General features: G+C 33.4%; 3 protein-coding genes across 3 annotated transcripts; 2 read left to right on the forward strand and 1 right to left on the reverse strand.

The window, feature by feature from the left end:
* Nucleotides 285-8,500, reverse strand: LOC109332929. The gene is made up of 13 exons (XM_019568098.1): nucleotides 8,327-8,500; nucleotides 8,085-8,243; nucleotides 7,294-7,542; nucleotides 7,068-7,187; nucleotides 6,481-6,561; nucleotides 4,598-4,693; nucleotides 3,948-4,043; nucleotides 3,436-3,489; nucleotides 3,128-3,331; nucleotides 2,251-2,373; nucleotides 1,860-1,925; nucleotides 1,445-1,744; nucleotides 285-1,119 (listed from the first exon to the last, which is right to left on the reverse strand). The coding sequence occupies exons 1-13, from the start codon at nucleotides 8,387-8,389 to the stop codon at nucleotides 643-645; spliced, it is 2,088 nt and encodes a 695-aa protein (XP_019423643.1). The 5' UTR covers nucleotides 8,390-8,500; the 3' UTR covers nucleotides 285-642.
* Nucleotides 10,677-12,878, forward strand: LOC109332932 (thioredoxin H-type-like). The gene is made up of 3 exons (XM_019568100.1): nucleotides 10,677-10,861; nucleotides 12,434-12,556; nucleotides 12,633-12,878. Exons 1-3 carry the CDS (start codon nucleotides 10,766-10,768, stop codon nucleotides 12,768-12,770), a joined length of 357 nt encoding a protein of 118 aa, XP_019423645.1. The 5' UTR covers nucleotides 10,677-10,765; the 3' UTR covers nucleotides 12,771-12,878.
* Nucleotides 14,767-17,973, forward strand: LOC109332931 (probable ubiquitin-conjugating enzyme E2 16). The gene is made up of 6 exons (XM_019568099.1): nucleotides 14,767-14,923; nucleotides 15,005-15,108; nucleotides 15,309-15,411; nucleotides 15,516-15,579; nucleotides 17,225-17,313; nucleotides 17,519-17,973. Exons 1-6 carry the CDS (start codon nucleotides 14,894-14,896, stop codon nucleotides 17,612-17,614), a joined length of 486 nt encoding a protein of 161 aa, XP_019423644.1. The 5' UTR covers nucleotides 14,767-14,893; the 3' UTR covers nucleotides 17,615-17,973.

Below are 17,973 nucleotides of genomic sequence, written 5' to 3' on the forward strand. Positions count from 1 at the left end.
GAACATAACATAGCTGCATTCCATGACACTCAAACTTAAGACCTCTCTGGACTCTTGATTAAACTACAATAACCCTCAACATTTTGTGGACCAGCGACTTTTAGGTTCATATAAATGGCTATGGTAGAACTAAATTGAAATTAAAAAAGACGAACCAAATTGATAAAACATATTTCAAAGAAACTGGTAATTTTATCTGCATAATTGATGAATTGTGTAAATCATTTGGCCAACCATGTTTATTGATAAAAGGAGAGGAACTTTGCATATTTGAAGAAAAAATGTAAGGTGAGTTTCTCTTGTGAATTTAACTAATTCTGAACAGGTGAACAAGTGTGTATAGTATAGTTTCCTTATAACAATGGTCAAATAAACTACTGACTATAGCTTACTTTAACAATAACATTATATCATCAAATTTCCTACACGAATGGCCATTCTGTGATTTCTGTCTATTCTGTCCAAATTTTACAATCAACCACCGTACACTGTTCAGCACCTCAAAAAGCAAAATCTCGGTTAGGTTTTATGCATTTTGCATACTCTTGATGCTACACTGCTAAGTTGCAAAGACCTCATCCTCTTTGGTTTCATCAATAGCTCCTGCAAAGTTCAGTTGGTAATAGTTTCAGCTCATTCTTTTCACCGTGGACCAGACGAAGAACGAGGCTTCCCCTTCACGGCATTCATGTGCTGGGTAACAAATATAACTGCCATCACGACAATCAGACAACCAACAAGGATGCTGAAAAACATAGCACCAGGTTGCCTAGTCTGGATGAAGCCATAAACTCCGTTAGAGGTGACAAGAATAAGGTCAGTGAGGCCATCATTTGAGAAGTCCTCACAGATTAAGACGTGTGTTGGTGGAGCAGGTAGTTCGATTGTAGCCAATAAACTACCTCCTGGTGATATTACCACAGCTTCTTGTTCTCCAGCTGCGAGGATCACTTCCTGACTATCATGCAACCGCAACGAGAGAGGCTTCAGTGTGGGAACTACCTGACCACTTTCCATCATCCCTGCCGGGGAAGGCAGATTTGACCATGTAACGCTAGTTGATTGTTGCCACTGCCAAATAGCATCATGACCATGCAAGCCAGGGGAGTATGACGTAATCTGCAAGGAAAATTTTAAAACTCACTAAGTCAACATCAATAAGACCATACCTGGAAAAAACATATCTGATATTTCGAAAGGTCATGGATAAGTCTCACATCAAACTTAATCCAAAATCTCCATATTTCACATTTCACAAGATCCAGTAGATGTTTCTTCTAGAGAAGTAATACTTCTGGGAATAACTCGCTATAATCACCGATATTAAGCAATTGGCTTGAAACACTTTGATTAAAAAAATTGAAGAACCTGTTCTGGTTGGTGCTCACTCAACTCTTGAATAAATGTTAAAGAACCACAGGAAGGAAGTCAAACAATAGTATACCTCTCCACGATTTGTCAAGAAGATAACATCACCATGGCTTCCCTTCCGATGCTTATGGCCATCACTTCTAGAAATGAGTATAGGTGTTGCTACCTCTAAAGAAGCAGTCTCTGAACCTCGGCCGAAGCTTCCGTAACGTTCTCCGTGCTGGAATAAATTAAAATGGTTATAATGACAAATAGAGACATTGAAGAGTTGTTCTCGTATTGGTACACCAGATGTTGCAACAGCCCAACAAGGTCGTAGCACTTCAATGGACCCACTTACTACAGTCTGCTCAGCACCATTACCTCCAACAGCCTAATAGGACAAATATTCCAGACATCAGGCAGAAAAATATCCCTCATTTATTATATGCTAAATTAATATGATGATCAAGCATTGTTAACCAGAAATTTAGTGTCACAACATGAACCTGCACATGATCTAGAACCCCGTCACCATTAATATCTGCATGCAGACCACCTTCCTGAAGGTGAAGCTGAAATGAACAAATTTGTCATTGCACTGAATATAAAAATGATAAAAGGGAATAATATAATCAAGCTAAATAAAATTTTGCTTGAAACCAGGCCTGTTTTAATGCTACAAAAAGAGGTGCAAATGTTTTTTTTGAATTCAGGACTAAGAAAACAATGTGCTATATAAGCAGGAAACACATCCGAAGATGCAGTTTTACAATTGCAGCCTTTAATAGCCCCAATAAATTATTTTCACAAACTTATATTGTCAGTTTGTGGCTTGATGAAGATATGCATGGTAAAACAATAATTAACTTCAAGTTGACTAGCGAGTTTATACTTGACCTTGCATATGGGTCGACCAGATGCCAAATGAAGAGCTTCTATCCCCTCCTTCTGATGAGCCACCACGACATTAGGAACCCACCAAACCTGAGTGTAGTTGGTTATTGTTGGAACATATAGGTGCTGCATCCCAAAAGAAAACCATTATGACAAATAAAGAAATCCACCCCACCCCCAAGGTGGTTCTAGAGCACACTTGCCTTCTATCAGTGTAACCCATACATTTTCCAATGAAATGTGAAAAGGGTAGAGAGTACGTCATTATCAATTTAAAGCATTACAGCCTTATTTGACAGGTCTTAAGATGGCAACTGGTTCCAAGAAATATTTCTGCAGTTTCTATCTACCTAAGTAGCATAACACATTTGTTTTATTATTCACTAATATGCCAATATGTTTATAACATATCTTGTCTCTATTGAACTAAGCATTCTAAAATTTTACAGGAGGGACAAATTGTAACTCTACCATTTAACTGTATCAGAATAAATATAAGAAATGAAGCTGGATATTTGATCAGTGCCCGGTTAAAAAAGAATGAATTCATAATCCTGAGCTATGGCTATTCATAACAAACTCAGAGTGGGTTCAAACCAAGAGATGATGCAAATGAATACCATCTCAGATGTAAATCATAAGATGAAAATTGGAGATGCAGTAGTTAGCAAGTAAACTGGCAGATTTTATAACTAGATAAAGATAACAAAAGCTTCTAGCTGCAATCATGCTGGGAAAAGAATTTCTCGATTGCCCGATTATAGCAATCTTAAAACTAATTATCATTATGTCCCGACTCGAATGAACTCCAGTGACTAAGAAATAATTATCAAGTATAATCAGCAATTTTAGAAGTTGTATGACATGATTTGCATTTAACCTTCTTAGATTTTGCTGAACCAGCATAATTTGCTGCTTTCCCAATTATTTTTGAAATTTTTTTGGCTGTGTCCTTCCCTGGAGGATGGTTTTCTGCAGGCTTGTGAAAAGGGTAATTCATAACCTTTCCAGGGTTTTTTTTCAATGGTTTCCTCTTGTGCCGCCTGAAGTGCGCCAGCTTCAACAAAGTATCTTCTCTCCTATCCTGATAAAAGCATTTATATAATGTCAAAAGAAGTTAGGGCATTTGAGATTAAGCTTTAGTACACATAAGGTTAATCAAGGTTGACAAATATAAATATAGCATACCCATTGATGTGGCATAACTGCTAGGATTGATTCTCTGAATTCCCTGCATTCAAACTACAATCTCACATGTCACAGGAAGCTATATCTTTTAGGGAGATACTTATAATCATAATAAGCATTCCATAATATCATTAAATTTAAACAAAACACTCCACTATGTGCACACACAAGGGAAGGGGTTGATGAAGTTTCTCAAGTAGATTTGCGTGAGAGTACTGGAGTTTTGGTAAAACTCCACATAAGTAAACAAATATTTTCTTTTGTTAGGAATTTCTTAAGAGGATTGATGAGAAGAGCAAAAGTTATAAAGTCGAGATTACATTGTTTCTAACATATTACAAAGCATGAAAACCGAACTAAAAGACACAAGAAGTATATCAGTGTATTTTAAAATAAAACAATAATTCCACGGATTCCCAAATTGTTTTTTTTTGGGGGAAGTTATAATACCACTCCATCACATCAATACAAACATACCCTTAAGTTTTAATAGAACAGCTACAATATAATACCTCTCCAGGTTGACGACTATTCAGAGCATTAACATCAAGCTTGTAGTTGTGTTGCGGAATTAACTGTGATGCATCTGAAGAATGTGCTTCAATGTTCTAAGCAATGAAAGGATAATACTAGTAATTAGAAAAATGGATAATTCACACAAGATTAAAATGAATGTCAGACTAGAATCAATACACATTCAATCAGACTTGACTAACATGTTGGTGTTGAAATATCTAATGTGGTGTTGGAAACAAATAAGACTGAGGTTAATGTTTGTTGGTAGGTTGTTCCATTGCCTTTAAAGGATTTTATTTGGCATCAGCAGGTTAAATTCTAGTTCCTATTCCATGGGCCTAATTTACAGACATCAAACTCGAGCTCATGATGTTCTGTTTTTTTTTACCTAAATTATAATATTTACTACAGTTTTTATGTTTTTTTATGGATATATACATGCTTGTAGAACCTGAAATGATGCCATCAGAATAACCTTTGAAAAATGAGGCATACAGGGGAAGGATCAAAATATGTATTCTACAGACGAACAAAAAAAAGGAAAAATGCACTATTAAATCAAAAAGCAAATCAGATTGAACTTAGCATGATGACAACACCCAAATAATAGTGCACATTGAATACCAAAGAAGAAAAAGGACATCACCTCATTTTTTCTATGCCATCTTTCAACACCAGATCGGCCAGCAAATGCATAAAATGCAAAATGGCGCAAATCCACAGTGCCAGTGTTTTCAGAAGCCTGGCCAAGACATGGAACAGAACAAATAGTCAAAAATTTCACACATAGATAGGAAGAGAACTGGCATCTATGTGTTAATTTTTTTATTAAAAAATAAATTAAAGGGGAAGAGATGCTCTGCGGAATGAAAAAGGAAAAAAAAAGAAATAGAAAAAACAAAAACAGGTAGTAACATGATTTATACACCATAAGAGGGAAAAAGCAGACATTCAGACTCAACACCTCTAACTATAATCCATTAAAACAAAAGTTTTCTCTATCCTACATCGTATCTTGTTTTTTTCCAGTCCTGTAGTCTAAAGTAAGGAGTCAACTTTCATCTGTTTATTTAGCTCTCTGGTCATGAAGGTCTAGATTTATAGGCTACTTACTACGAGGAGCATCAAGTTTATTGACTTGATTAAACCAAGCCTTTAGTGAAGTAAGCTTAATACAGCAATGTATTCAACTACAAAAATTACCCAAAATCTAGCATTTTAAGCAGTAGTCAGGAATAAAACCAGTGTTTTCAGCACCCTTTAGTATGCTAAAGATAGTAAGCAAAAATGTCACAAGATTTAGCATCCACCAGCAACATGTCTATACCTCCTTTTCAGCAGCACTTCTTCGATGCTGTTCAGAAAATCTGGCTCCCTTTCCCATTTCTTCAAAAGGATCCATAAAAGTCTGGAAGTGGCAGAGAGAGATTTACTTGTGAAACAATCAACACAAGCTATTCCAAAACAGTTTATTCAAAATTAAAACATAAATAAGACCTTGTGGCAAAATATTATCAAATAAAACAACTTCAGACTAAAAGATAATGTTAATAGTTATGACTTATGAACATAACCAAGATGCACGAACACAACATTATTGCCATTATAAAAATTGAATAAGAACTAGAAACTTCTAAAACTAAAGAAGTACCAGGAAACACACATTAAAACCAAACTTGATCAAATAAAATTGCCGAGTATTTTTCATGTCTGCCCTTGCAAAATGTAAAAGAAAATAAGAAGACAACCATGCCTTATGTTACTTGTGAACTGTTAAATAATTTTCACTTTCAAAAGGATGATAAACAACATCCACTTTAAACTGTGAGCTTTGGCATTAGCAAGTAAAACGGAACATACATACCAAGAGAAAAAAGAATAACAAACTAGAAAAAGGAAACAAATGACACATACATGTGGCTGCATTTCCATCCTCCCACCAACAATGATCAATCCTGTATCTCCATGCTTTAGAGTATAATTGCTTATGGAGATTGAAACTTCCCTGTGGTGAGCATTATGTGGAAAATCCTCCTGTTATCAAACACAGAATTAATAAACTAAACACAATATAACATGGGAATCTAGAAGATTAAGTGAAAAGTCTAACCTTAGAAACTGTACAGCTAAAACACCATACCTAAAGCAGACATTCAGACTCAACACCTCTAACTATAATCCATTAAAACAAAAGTTTTCTCTATCCTACATCGTATCTTGTTTTTTTCCAGTCCTGTAGTCTAAAGTAAGGAGTCAACTTTCATCTGTTTATTTAGCTCTCTGGTCATGAAGGTCTAGATTTATAGGCTACTTACTACGAGGAGCATCAAGTTTATTGACTTGATTAAACCAAGCCTTTAGTGAAGTAAGCTTAATACAGCAATGTATTCAACTACAAAAATTACCCAAAATCTAGCATTTTAAGCAGTAGTCAGGAATAAAACCAGTGTTTTCAGCACCCTTTAGTATGCTAAAGATAGTAAGCAAAAATGTCACAAGATTTAGCATCCACCAGCAACATGTCTATACCTCCTTTTCAGCAGCACTTCTTCGATGCTGTTCAGAAAATCTGGCTCCCTTTCCCATTTCTTCAAAAGGATCCATAAAAGTCTGGAAGTGGCAGAGAGAGATTTACTTGTGAAACAATCAACACAAGCTATTCCAAAACAGTTTATTCAAAATTAAAACATAAATAAGACCTTGTGGCAAAATATTATCAAATAAAACAACTTCAGACTAAAAGATAATGTTAATAGTTATGACTTATGAACATAACCAAGATGCACGAACACAACATTATTGCCATTATAAAAATTGAATAAGAACTAGAAACTTCTAAAACTAAAGAAGTACCAGGAAACACACATTAAAACCAAACTTGATCAAATAAAATTGCCGAGTATTTTTCATGTCTGCCCTTGCAAAATGTAAAAGAAAATAAGAAGACAACCATGCCTTATGTTACTTGTGAACTGTTAAATAATTTTCACTTTCAAAAGGATGATAAACAACATCCACTTTAAACTGTGAGCTTTGGCATTAGCAAGTAAAACGGAACATACATACCAAGAGAAAAAAGAATAACAAACTAGAAAAAGGAAACAAATGACACATACATGTGGCTGCATTTCCATCCTCCCACCAACAATGATCAATCCTGTATCTCCATGCTTTAGAGTATAATTGCTTATGGAGATTGAAACTTCCCTGTGGTGAGCATTATGTGGAAAATCCTCCTGTTATCAAACACAGAATTAATAAACTAAACACAATATAACATGGGAATCTAGAAGATTAAGTGAAAATTCTAACCTGAGAAACTGTACAGCTAAAACATCATACCTGTAAATTATTTTCCCACAATTTTTGGAGGTTGGAATCAAAACACATTACAGACCAACCCGATGTCACTACAACCAAAACCTGTTTATGTGGTGTCCCAATGCTATAGCGATCAATATAGCCAGTGGCCATGGCAACAGGACGTCTCCCAGATGTGACACGTATTTTGTCGGGCAACAGAGACACCTCGGCCAATACACGTGCCTCGCTGAATCCTTCATCCCCACGCCTGCTATGGGGCTCCAAAACCTGAGACACCCACCATAATAATTAAAAACCCAATTTCTGGTTACTACTAATCAGCAATACTTGTAACAAAGTTATGGAGCAAATCAGCAACAACAACAGCAACTGACCATTTTCCCTCTAGGTGGGCTCACTACAAAGATAAAACGCGATAATGTCCTGTCATAAATGATGTATACTTAGAAGCTACTCAAATCTAAACCATTCACAACAGTTCTGTCTATTTCTTTTCTTGGTCTGCTCTTGCCTCTAACAATCGGGCTAACCTACATTTGATCAACTCTGCTTATCAGGGCTTCTATAGGTCTTTTTTGCACATACCCTAACCATCTAAGGCAAGATTATGGGTGCTAATGCATTCATTCCTAATTATTATTTTTGCTTGCTGGAGTAAAATCACCAAGGGGGGAATTAGAAAACGTTAATGTGAGTATGTACACTTTAAAATTTAACTACCAAGGATACCAAAACAAACATGAAACTTTACACGTGGAGCAATGAATTTGATAAGTAAAAATGAAGAAAATGATATGAATTGAATGTACCTGAATTTTAGCGTCGTGAGTGGCAACAAGAACTTCTTTCTTGCCATCTCCATTGAGATCAGCAACAAGAGGTGGAGGGAGGCGTTCAGCTTCATATTTGATTGGGTATTCATCGGTTAAGTGTATCCACGCACCTTTGAAGGAAACACCACCATCGTGCTGAACCAATTGGATCAATCAGAAATCGGAGGGTTAGGGTTTTACAGTGAATTAGGAAAAAAAAGATGGAATGAAAATGGTACCTGAAAGGAGAAGAAAATCGCGAATGCAGAAAGCATAAGAATTGCCAAATCCCGCTTCCTCATGATCTTGTAAAGAATTTAGATTTTACAGAATTGATGAAGAATCAGAAATCGCGACAAAGAACAACACAGTGTCACTGTGTATTTCGTCTTACTCTGCTTAACATACAAAGTAGAGCCACTTTATTGACTTATCTCTCTCGTATTTTTTTTTGTTACTCTCAATGAATTCATTCTTCATACGATAACTATAATAGATTTTTTAAACAAAAGTATGTATTATAAATCAATGATGTATAAATACTGATAGTTTCAATCTCACAGTGTACAAATTTTAAACTCACGTCAATAACGCCTCTTTAGAATCACACTTTGTATGGTTTCAATAAGTTCGTTCGGTTTGATTGCTGGTCAAACTTGAAAACACATCTAGTTTACCATTTTAGTTGAGGGAGGGATTGATCACTTTGAACTGAGAAATTTTTTATTTGACCTATTAAATTCGGTTAAACCTGATTAACCCACAAAGTAAACCGGAAGGTTCACTTATATATTAAAAAAATGAAATAATATAAAAATTGACATTTATATATAATTATATATTTATAGATAAAATTATTGATTATATATGAAATTACTTGGCCAGATAAAACAGCTTAACCGTTTAAACCTTAAACTTAAGATGAAATATCTTCCGGTTTGACATCCAACTCAAGTTTCACAATAGTTTCAATTTCATTCTCAGCTAAATCAATAAAAATTTATAATTTAAGATTGATTTAGAGGTCTTTGATTAAAACATGTTTTTAGGAGTATAACTTTTAATAATGAGTTTAGGTGAATACCATTTTCGATACTAGAAAGGAGAGTATATAAAAAACTAAAATAAAAATATGTGATATCCTTTAAATATAACCATAGGACATTAAGACATTGTTATCTTAAATATATCATAAATCACAACTTGTCTTTCTAGAAAGATAGAGTCTTTTTTCTACTAACAAGGTATTTATTCACTTTTTTGGGTAAGGAACCTTTTGGAGCTCGTGATTGTTTCGTTGTTCATAGGAATTGAACTCTTAATCTAAAGAATCCAATAATATTTTATACTACTAGATCAATACCTTATTAAAAGAAAAATAAGTCTTTTGAAATGCATTTTTGATTTCAATGTAAAGTTCCAGAGTAATACTCTAGAATGAATACCTTAATAATGTGAGTAAGAATTCTCAATATTGGTAAACTAGTTTATAACTATTAAATTAGTGTATGATTCATTTTTTTTGGTAAATATCATTGATATGGTTTATAAGGAAATAAATTATTTCATGGTGTAATGAGATATTTTATTCTCTTTCAAAAATAATGATAAAGGGCGAATAATTGTAGTTGATAGTTATTAAGATTATGATGGAATAAGAATTTATTTTACCTTATTATCATGGAAGGAGCAACCACACAACCCTCAAAAAATTAATTCTTTATCTATAGAGGAATATGATTATTGGTTAAATAAAGAAAAGGATTTGCCCTCAAATTTAAATTTAAATAATAAGTAAATTATATGGAAAATAGTATTATGAAAGTAATTAAGGAAAAATACACTAAATTAAAGAGAAATAAAATATCTAATTAATTAATGGAGTATATAAATTTATTGTGAACTAAAAATATTTAAAGTTTTAATCATTTATTTAAAGACGAATGATCATATTTTTTTATCTTTATACTTAATTCCAAATATAGAAGTATTATAACTATTTTCAATTAAATTTATATTTTATTTCAAATTCAATAGGATTTTAATTATATTCAATTAACACTACATTTATTTCCAAATCAAGAAGGATTATAATCAATTAACAATTCTTACCAACAAGTGTTGGTTCAAGTGATACATGTTTGATTCCCTTTAAGCAAGAACTCGGGTTCGAGTCTTGTGGATGGAAAAAATGTCTGTTGGGAGAGTTAGCCCCACGTACCTGTGGATATTATCGTGGGAAACCAAAAAAAAAAGTGGAAACAAAGTCTCAAGTTTGAGTATCGTGAATGAAAAAATATTCGTAGAGAGTTAGCCTCACATGTATGTGGATGTTTCTGTCTCGAACAAGATTGCATTCGATGCGAAGATATGTGTGACAAACCAAAAAATTAATAATTCCAATTTGATTATGAATAATTAATAACTTAGTTCATTATTAAAATAAATAAAAGCAAGACATAGAAATCTGAAACTGCTAAAATAAATAAATTTTCAAGGGAATCACCATGTGATGGCAAATTGGTAAAATAGATGAAAACGCAAACCCTTTTTCACTATGATGCGTACACGTGAAAACGTATCGCATATTTAAAGGAGTGACACGAGTAAACAATGGATTAATCTTCATTCCTTTGAAACTGAAAATTTTGTGTAGAAATTTGATTTGCAAAAAAAACATGGCAGGTTCATCTGAAGAGGGACAAGTCATAGGTTGTCACACTGTTGAAGCATGGAATCAACAACTCCAAAGGGGCAATGAATCTAAACAAATCGTAACCTACCTTTCATATTCTCTGTTTTTTTTATCAGAATTGATCTCATTTTATTGCTGAAATTTGTGTTTTTTGTGAATGTTACATGATTCTAAATAATGAGCATCCTTTGGTTTGGTTTTGTTACCATCTGACATCATGTATTTGCATCTGGGTATGTTGGGTTATCTGTCATGTTTGGTCTGTCGGATTTGAAAAAATGAATGGATGAGATTGAGTGTAAGTAGTATAATTCAATTTGGATGTAAACTGATCCTCTTATTATATAATGATTATAATGTTGAAACCTCAAATATTATCCATGGATTTGAGGTTGTGTTTGATTATTATTTATTATTATACTGGTGCTGGTTTTGAAATTTTACCTTAGGTATTTTATTTTGCAAAAAAAGTGTTCATTTTTAATTTATGGTGTGATTTGTATCCTTTTTTATACAACAGTTCTGGAATAATTTTATATAGAAGGGAAGCAGGTTAATTACATTGAATCATAATGTTTCTGCTACAGAATCTGATAGAGGAGAGAACTAAAAGAGAATGAGATAGCAGGGAATGTTGATCTTATTTCTCATTTTCAATCCTCATTAATCACCAATTGATCTTATAATATATACACAATGTCATACAAATCTTTTTTTGTAGGCTACTTTTATGAAAATTTCCATAGACCGTAATGAGTAACAATTTAATTTTGTTTTCGTTGTTATTGATCTTTAAAAGCTATCATAATACTGCTATTTGGCCTCTGATGCCCTTTTACCCATTTGCAAAAACACCCTGATGCTGTACCTCTAGGATTAGAGTTAGAGGTCATATATGTAATCAAACACATCAGGTGTAACGGATCCCGGAGATTCTCACGGTTGCAGACAGGGTGGAAATCTCAGTTATTTCCGGTAAGGTCATTACGATACCTCTTGGGTTCCGTAGGCTTGGCCGTATTGAGCCTTAAATTGTGCAAGCAATGCTAGCAACACACTTCTTTAAACACTTCCTTTAATACATTCTCCCATGTAGGCTGGATTTAAGGTGTGACCTACTTAGGTCATCCTTTCATGAGATTAATTGAGAAATGTTATTATTGGCACATATCCTCTAGATTTACCTAAATTTTTTGAGTATCATCATTAATGAAGTGAAAACAGCCTCCCCGCTCTCCCGAGACTCAGTATGTGGTAGCTAGTGCGCCGTGCCAAAATGATTATTTGATAATGAATTATGTGACAAAATGCACATTCCTGCAATTGGTGGAACTTCATAACGAGCTTCATCATTACAACAAACTGAAAACTGCAAAATGCACTATTCCAACAACACCTGTGCATTATTCTTCAGTGTAACTTCTTAATGAGCTTCATCATTGTTGGCATGTGATGGTGATTTTATCAGCAAAGATATCTAATCTTTGCAATTACAGCACTATAAATTGTAAATTAGCAATGGAGTTCAAATTATTGTTTAAGTAGTATTGCACAGAAAGGATATAAATTTGCCATGAAGATCGAATTTGTACTTATATTCCATTCACTAATCAAAATTCAGAGATATACTTATTCTTATGATTTGTGCCAGATTGTTGTGGATTTCACTGCTTCTTGGTGTGGACCATGCCGCTTCATTGCACCATTCCTGGCAGAGCTGGCTAAGAAGCATCTAAATGTCATATTTCTAAAGGTGGATGTGGATGAGTTAAAGGTAAAAAATCCCCTACCCGAACAAATAAGAGAAATAATTCGCAGAGACTAACAATAAATAATTTGTTTAATTGCAGTCTGTTGCTCAAGATTGGGCTGTGGAGGCTATGCCCACTTTTATGTTCATCAAAGAAGGATCTATTGTCGGCAAAGTGGTCGGAGCAAAGAAGGATGAGCTGCAGCAGACATTAGAGAAACATTTAGCCAGTGCTTAATCTCGCCGCTGTTTAGTATTTACTTTCACCTTGCTAGTGCTATGAACTTAATTAATAAGTGCTGCTATCTTTAGTTTTATATGAATAAAGGATGACCCCTGTTATCTATCTCTTATTAGTAGCTGGTTCTTTCTTCTGACTAAAAACAATGATGAATGATGTTATAGTTATCCTATGATTGTTTGCATGATCATTCCTGTTTCACTCTGTAGTAAGTAACCATTAAAACAAAGATATGGGAATAAACAAAATGTATTTCATTAAAAAGTAAAAGAAAGAACATGTTATGAGGGAAAAGTGGACTCAAATACATATGAATAAAGAATGATAATAATACATTTGCCTTCTACTTGAACCTGATTTAGAGTCTGATTTAAGCAAAGAGAAATCACAAATGAAAACACTTGACACACACCAACCAAATTCTCATTTTTCTCGGTTCCCTTTTTATCTCATAATAAAAAGTTACAGGTTTGGAACTAGTTTTTTTGGAAACACAGCTAGAAGCTTTTCCTTTTTACAAAGCTATAGGTTTTTGTTTTGATTCTATTTATAGGATTATTTTTAAAGTTATATGTACAATTAAATGAATTTCTTCCTAAAATACATTTATTCATTCGTAATTTGAGTGAAAAGAGAAACGATTTTATTCCATTAATGAGGGATAGTTTTGATAAATATAATATAATTATTAATAAATTTAGTGATGAATAAATATTCCTTAATTAATACACAAAATTGTCTTATAATTAAGATTGAGAATAATATTTTTTTGTTACTACCAAATATATATCTCAATTTTATGAGTAAGAAACTAATCTTTTTCGGGTTTGTGGTTGTCCCTCCCAATAAGTATTGCTCTTAGAAATTGAATTCTTAACCTTTTATTTATCATCCTGAGGATCTAACGAAACTTTACACTATTATACTAACGTCTTATTAGTAGATTGAAAATACTATGACACATAAAAATGATTTGGATAAAACCACTTGAAACCTTCTAAAAACTATATTTGTAGAAATTTTACAAGTCTTTGTGTAGTTTTTTTTATACATAGCCTTTCTTTATTTTACAGGTATTTCTTTAGAATATATAAATTTAGATATCAACCTCCTATTAAATAACACAATCTCCTCGTACCTTTATTTATTTGATATTTTTTAAAATATTCATAATTTTTATTAATATATCACATCACGTGTACCTTAAAATGTTGTACATGAACTCTCTCGTAATATATCACACTCTTTCCTATTTGGAGACTTCCTCCTTCTTCTGTTCTATATCCCATATGTAATTTGCTTCCTTAGTTTTTGTATTTTTGTATTCATGTAACAAAAAAATGTGCTACATGTCATTTTATCCCATTTAAGAACATGGAAATATTAGGAACTCAACAAAGAGCATTTAGATCTCAATAAATAAATAAAAAGAGAAAAAAATATATGGAAAACAATATATAAGTTTTATATATGTATCCATTATTAATTATTATTAACTCTTTAGAAAAAATAATTTAAATAAATAATAAATGATATAGTAAGTGTGTATAAATTTTACAGTATATAAATATTGAGACGACGTTATATACACCGACAATAATAATGTAAGAGTGTTTTAATATTGTCACTATATTATCTATCATTCATTATTACTCATCATAATATACATTATCTATTATATTTACATTATAATTGCATAAATATTAAGCTCATAAATATTATCTTAAAATGAAAAGAAATTAATCAAGTACACACTCGGGATATTATTGAAAGAGTAATGTTATATCATCTCACTTACAAAATACTAATATATGTCACTTGTAAATTAATCATTAATCAATAAAATATAAAGATCTACATATGTTATTGTTTTAATGTGAGTATAGAGATTTAGTAAAAGAATATATCATTTTACACATTGCAAACTTGAAAACAGTTATAGCCTATAACATTAACATTGTCCAATTCATCAAACTCCTTTAATTCACTATTTAATATTCATCATTTTCTTTCTTACTCTTTTCCTCTTCCCATTTGTTAATTGTGAAAGAAATCTTAAATCCCATTCGTCTCTCTCTCTCTCTCTCTCTCTCTCTCTCTCTCTCTACGTGCAAAAAATCATGACCACTTCTTCTGCTTCCTCTCGCAAGGTTTGCCCTAACTCCTCTCAATTTCCCTTATTATATCGATTTTATGACTTGTTTCGTTGAATTTCGATAATCGGTGTTCAGAATCTGAGCAAAATTGCGAGCAATAGGCTCCAGAAAGAGCTTTTTGAGTGGCAAGTTAATCCACCAACTGGTTTCAAGCACAAAGTCACAGACAATCTACAAAGGTATCTTTCTCTTTCATAATTCCCTAATTTTTCATTTTTCCTTCATTTGTTGGGTTTATCCACTATTGGGTTCTCTTTGTTTGTGTTTATGCTTAAAGGGTCTAACTTGTTTATTTTTTTAATTCATTGATTTGGTTTTTTTTGTTCCTGCATGCCCCTCATTTTTTTTATGTTGATTTATTATTTATTATTTATGGAAGGTGGGTTATTGAAGTGGCTGGTGCTCCTGGGACACTTTACACCAATGAGACCTATCAGCTTCAGGTTGATTTTCCTGAGAATTATCCAATGGAAGCTCCTCAGGTTTTACTTTATCTCCTTAATAATCATAAAAAAGGTTAATTTTTGTTGTTGCAAGTTCTGGTGTTCAGTGTTGCTATTGTATTGTGTGATTATTGGTTTAACAGGTGATATTTTTGAATCCGGCTCCTCTGCATCCCCATATCTACAGCAACGGCCATATTTGTTTAGGTATGTGTGTTGGTTTCATGATGTTAATCTTCCATATGTTTCCATTTATTGTGTTTTGTGGTCTAGTTGTGTAAGATAATGTCATGTTCATTTTTTATTTGTGTTCTTGCACAACTTTTTTTATTGCAGGGTTTTGGTATGTATGTTTGTTTACCATTAATTAACTTTTATGTTATCCATTCTATCCATTTTAGAATTTAGATGAGTTATTTATTTCTTGTAAATTGCTTCGGATTTTCCTTTCAAGTCATGGCATTCAAAATTACAATTATTTGCTTATAATTCACGGGAAAGAGGATGATGATGGGTTGTCAAGTTGTTTAACCTTCATTGGTGGCTGAGAAAATAAACTTAGCCCTTACATTAAGAAGAGTAATTATATATCCTCCTATAAAATAATCCTAGTTTATCCACTTAATTGCTCAGAAGAAACTATTAATTGCATTTTGAACTCTCTTGTTCCCTTGTCAAAAATTGGTTGGATGTGGGATCTACTCCACGAGGAGTGGCACAGATGTAGTTTTTGTTATCAGGACCTCTTAAGGCCACTTCAACAACTGGTGTTACCTGCACTTTAAATGCCATTACATTTTAGGACATAGTTGTTAAAAGTGTGATCATGCTTATAGAATTGTATGATTTTATGAGTTTGGAAGACTGGAGCAATCATGACCCAGAACAAACTCCTTTCTGCTTGGATTGTGCTGGGTTTTCATCTCAGCACACAGGACAGGTAGGATCTTGCTTTCACATTGAACCTATGTGAGCCCCAAATACACTAAAATGAGCGGCCATGTTTCTGAAAATATATTCCCTCTCGTGTCTTTGCCCATCCGTGTCAATGTTTGTGCTTCATAGCAGTTGTGTATCTGGTTTTGTGTCTTTGGATGTGCGTATCAAGCTTCGTATCCATCTTCAAAAATGTCTCCACTTCTCAGGAAGCTAAATTTGGAGCTAAACTTTTTCTCTTCTTTTTACTTCCTCCCTATCTTATTCCGGGAGGAATTGATCCAGAGTTTATACAGCAGAATTTAGACTTCGTAAATAAATTAAATGAATGTTTGACATGGACACATGGTTGGTCAGATAAATGCTCCTTTTCTTTTCCTCTCTTTTTTGGTGGTCAGACAAATGCTCTTTTTCTTTTCCTCTCTCTTTATTGCTGATCAGGCAGATGGGGAGGAATTTAAGAAGCATTAAGTTTTTCTTACCTGGAGAGAGTGAGCCTCGGCACAAGGGTAACGGTATGGATGCTTGCCTTGTGACTTGGAGGCTATGGGTTCAAATTTTGAAAACAGCCTCTTCGCTTGTGAGTGTAACACTATGTACATCTACCCTCCCAGACCCCACTAGATGAGAGTTTCGTGCACTGGGCGCCCCTAACTTTTGTTTTCAAGTGCTGGATATTGTCAGTATGTGAAGTATGTAAGAAATTGATGTTTGAAGAGATTTACTTTGACATGATAGATAATATTATTCTTATTCTCATATGCACCCTCGAAGTAGGAGCACCAGCATTAAATCCTATACATTTTAATTTATCATAGTTAATAGGTGGCCAATACTTTTAAAAGAAAACGTTACGATAGAATTGGTGCTGCTTTTTGCTGGTAAACTGACATCTAATATGCCTTGTTTTATGCAGACATATTGTATGACTCATGGTCCCCAGCCATGACAGTTAGTTCTATCTGCATCAGTATCCTCTCAATGCTTTCCAGTTCAACTGTAAAGGTGTGAATTGGGTTACTGAAAATCTTTTGATTTCCTGATATTTGTATTGCAGGTCATAAACATGCTAATAAAAGAATCTGATAAATGATGGAAGCCATACTGATTATTATTTAAGATTCTATATATGTGAATTTATGTGGTTGGTTATCCATCATCCGATGTTTATCATTGTGACTTAACAGCTATGACTTGATTTCTTTGGCAGCAACGCCCCGAGGATAATGATCGCTATGTGAGGAACTGCAGAAATGGCAGATCACCCAAGGAGACAAGGTGGTGGTTCCATGATGATAAAGTATAATAACTAGTTTTCTCTAATAAGTCTACAAACTTAGAGTAGAGGATTATCTTTTCAAACAAAAATGGAGAGATGGAAAAGCTTTTTCGGAAACATGGATCCCTTTAAGTTTATGCATAAAAACTCTCCTGTAAATTGGCATTACCTGGTATTTTTGTAAAGGAAGAGAAAACTGTCTCAAAGGAGCAAACAAACTCATAATATTGTGGTTATCTCAGCTCTCGGGTATTTGGGTTGGATATGGATATGGATACACTGATTGACCCTCTTATTTGATATTATGCTCTGTTGAATGCTTTTCTTTCTTTAGGACTATGTTCTAAATATCCCCAAATTGACATAACTAAGTTTTCAAGATTTTA

The sequence above is a fragment of the Lupinus angustifolius genome, chromosome LG18 (genome assembly GCF_001865875.1).
Source record: "Lupinus angustifolius cultivar Tanjil chromosome LG18, LupAngTanjil_v1.0, whole genome shotgun sequence".
NCBI classification, from domain to species: Eukaryota; Viridiplantae; Streptophyta; class Magnoliopsida; order Fabales; family Fabaceae; genus Lupinus; species Lupinus angustifolius.

Coding starts and splice junctions, on each gene's coding strand:
- LOC109332929 (XM_019568098.1), bottom strand. CDS start 8,389: ATGAGGAAGCGGGATTTGGCAATTCTTATGCTTTCTGCATTCGCGATT. Junction 8,244..8,326: donor CGATTTTCTTCTCCTTTCAG/GTACCATTTTCA, acceptor CAATTGGTTCAG/CACGATGGTGGTGTTTCCTT. Junction 4,694..6,480: donor GAAGTGCTGCTGAAAAGGAG/GTATAGACATGT, acceptor TGTCTTGGCCAG/GCTTCTGAAAACACTGGCAC.
- LOC109332932 (XM_019568100.1), top strand. CDS start 10,766: ATGGCAGGTTCATCTGAAGAGGGACAAGTCATAGGTTGTCACACTGTT. Junction 10,862..12,433: donor GCAATGAATCTAAACAAATC/GTAACCTACCTT, acceptor GATTTGTGCCAG/ATTGTTGTGGATTTCACTGC. Junction 12,557..12,632: donor TGGATGTGGATGAGTTAAAG/GTAAAAAATCCC, acceptor GTTTAATTGCAG/TCTGTTGCTCAAGATTGGGC.
- LOC109332931 (XM_019568099.1), top strand. CDS start 14,894: ATGACCACTTCTTCTGCTTCCTCTCGCAAG. Junction 15,412..15,515: donor ATCCAATGGAAGCTCCTCAG/GTTTTACTTTAT, acceptor TTGGTTTAACAG/GTGATATTTTTGAATCCGGC. Junction 17,314..17,518: donor TTTCCAGTTCAACTGTAAAG/GTGTGAATTGGG, acceptor TTTCTTTGGCAG/CAACGCCCCGAGGATAATGA.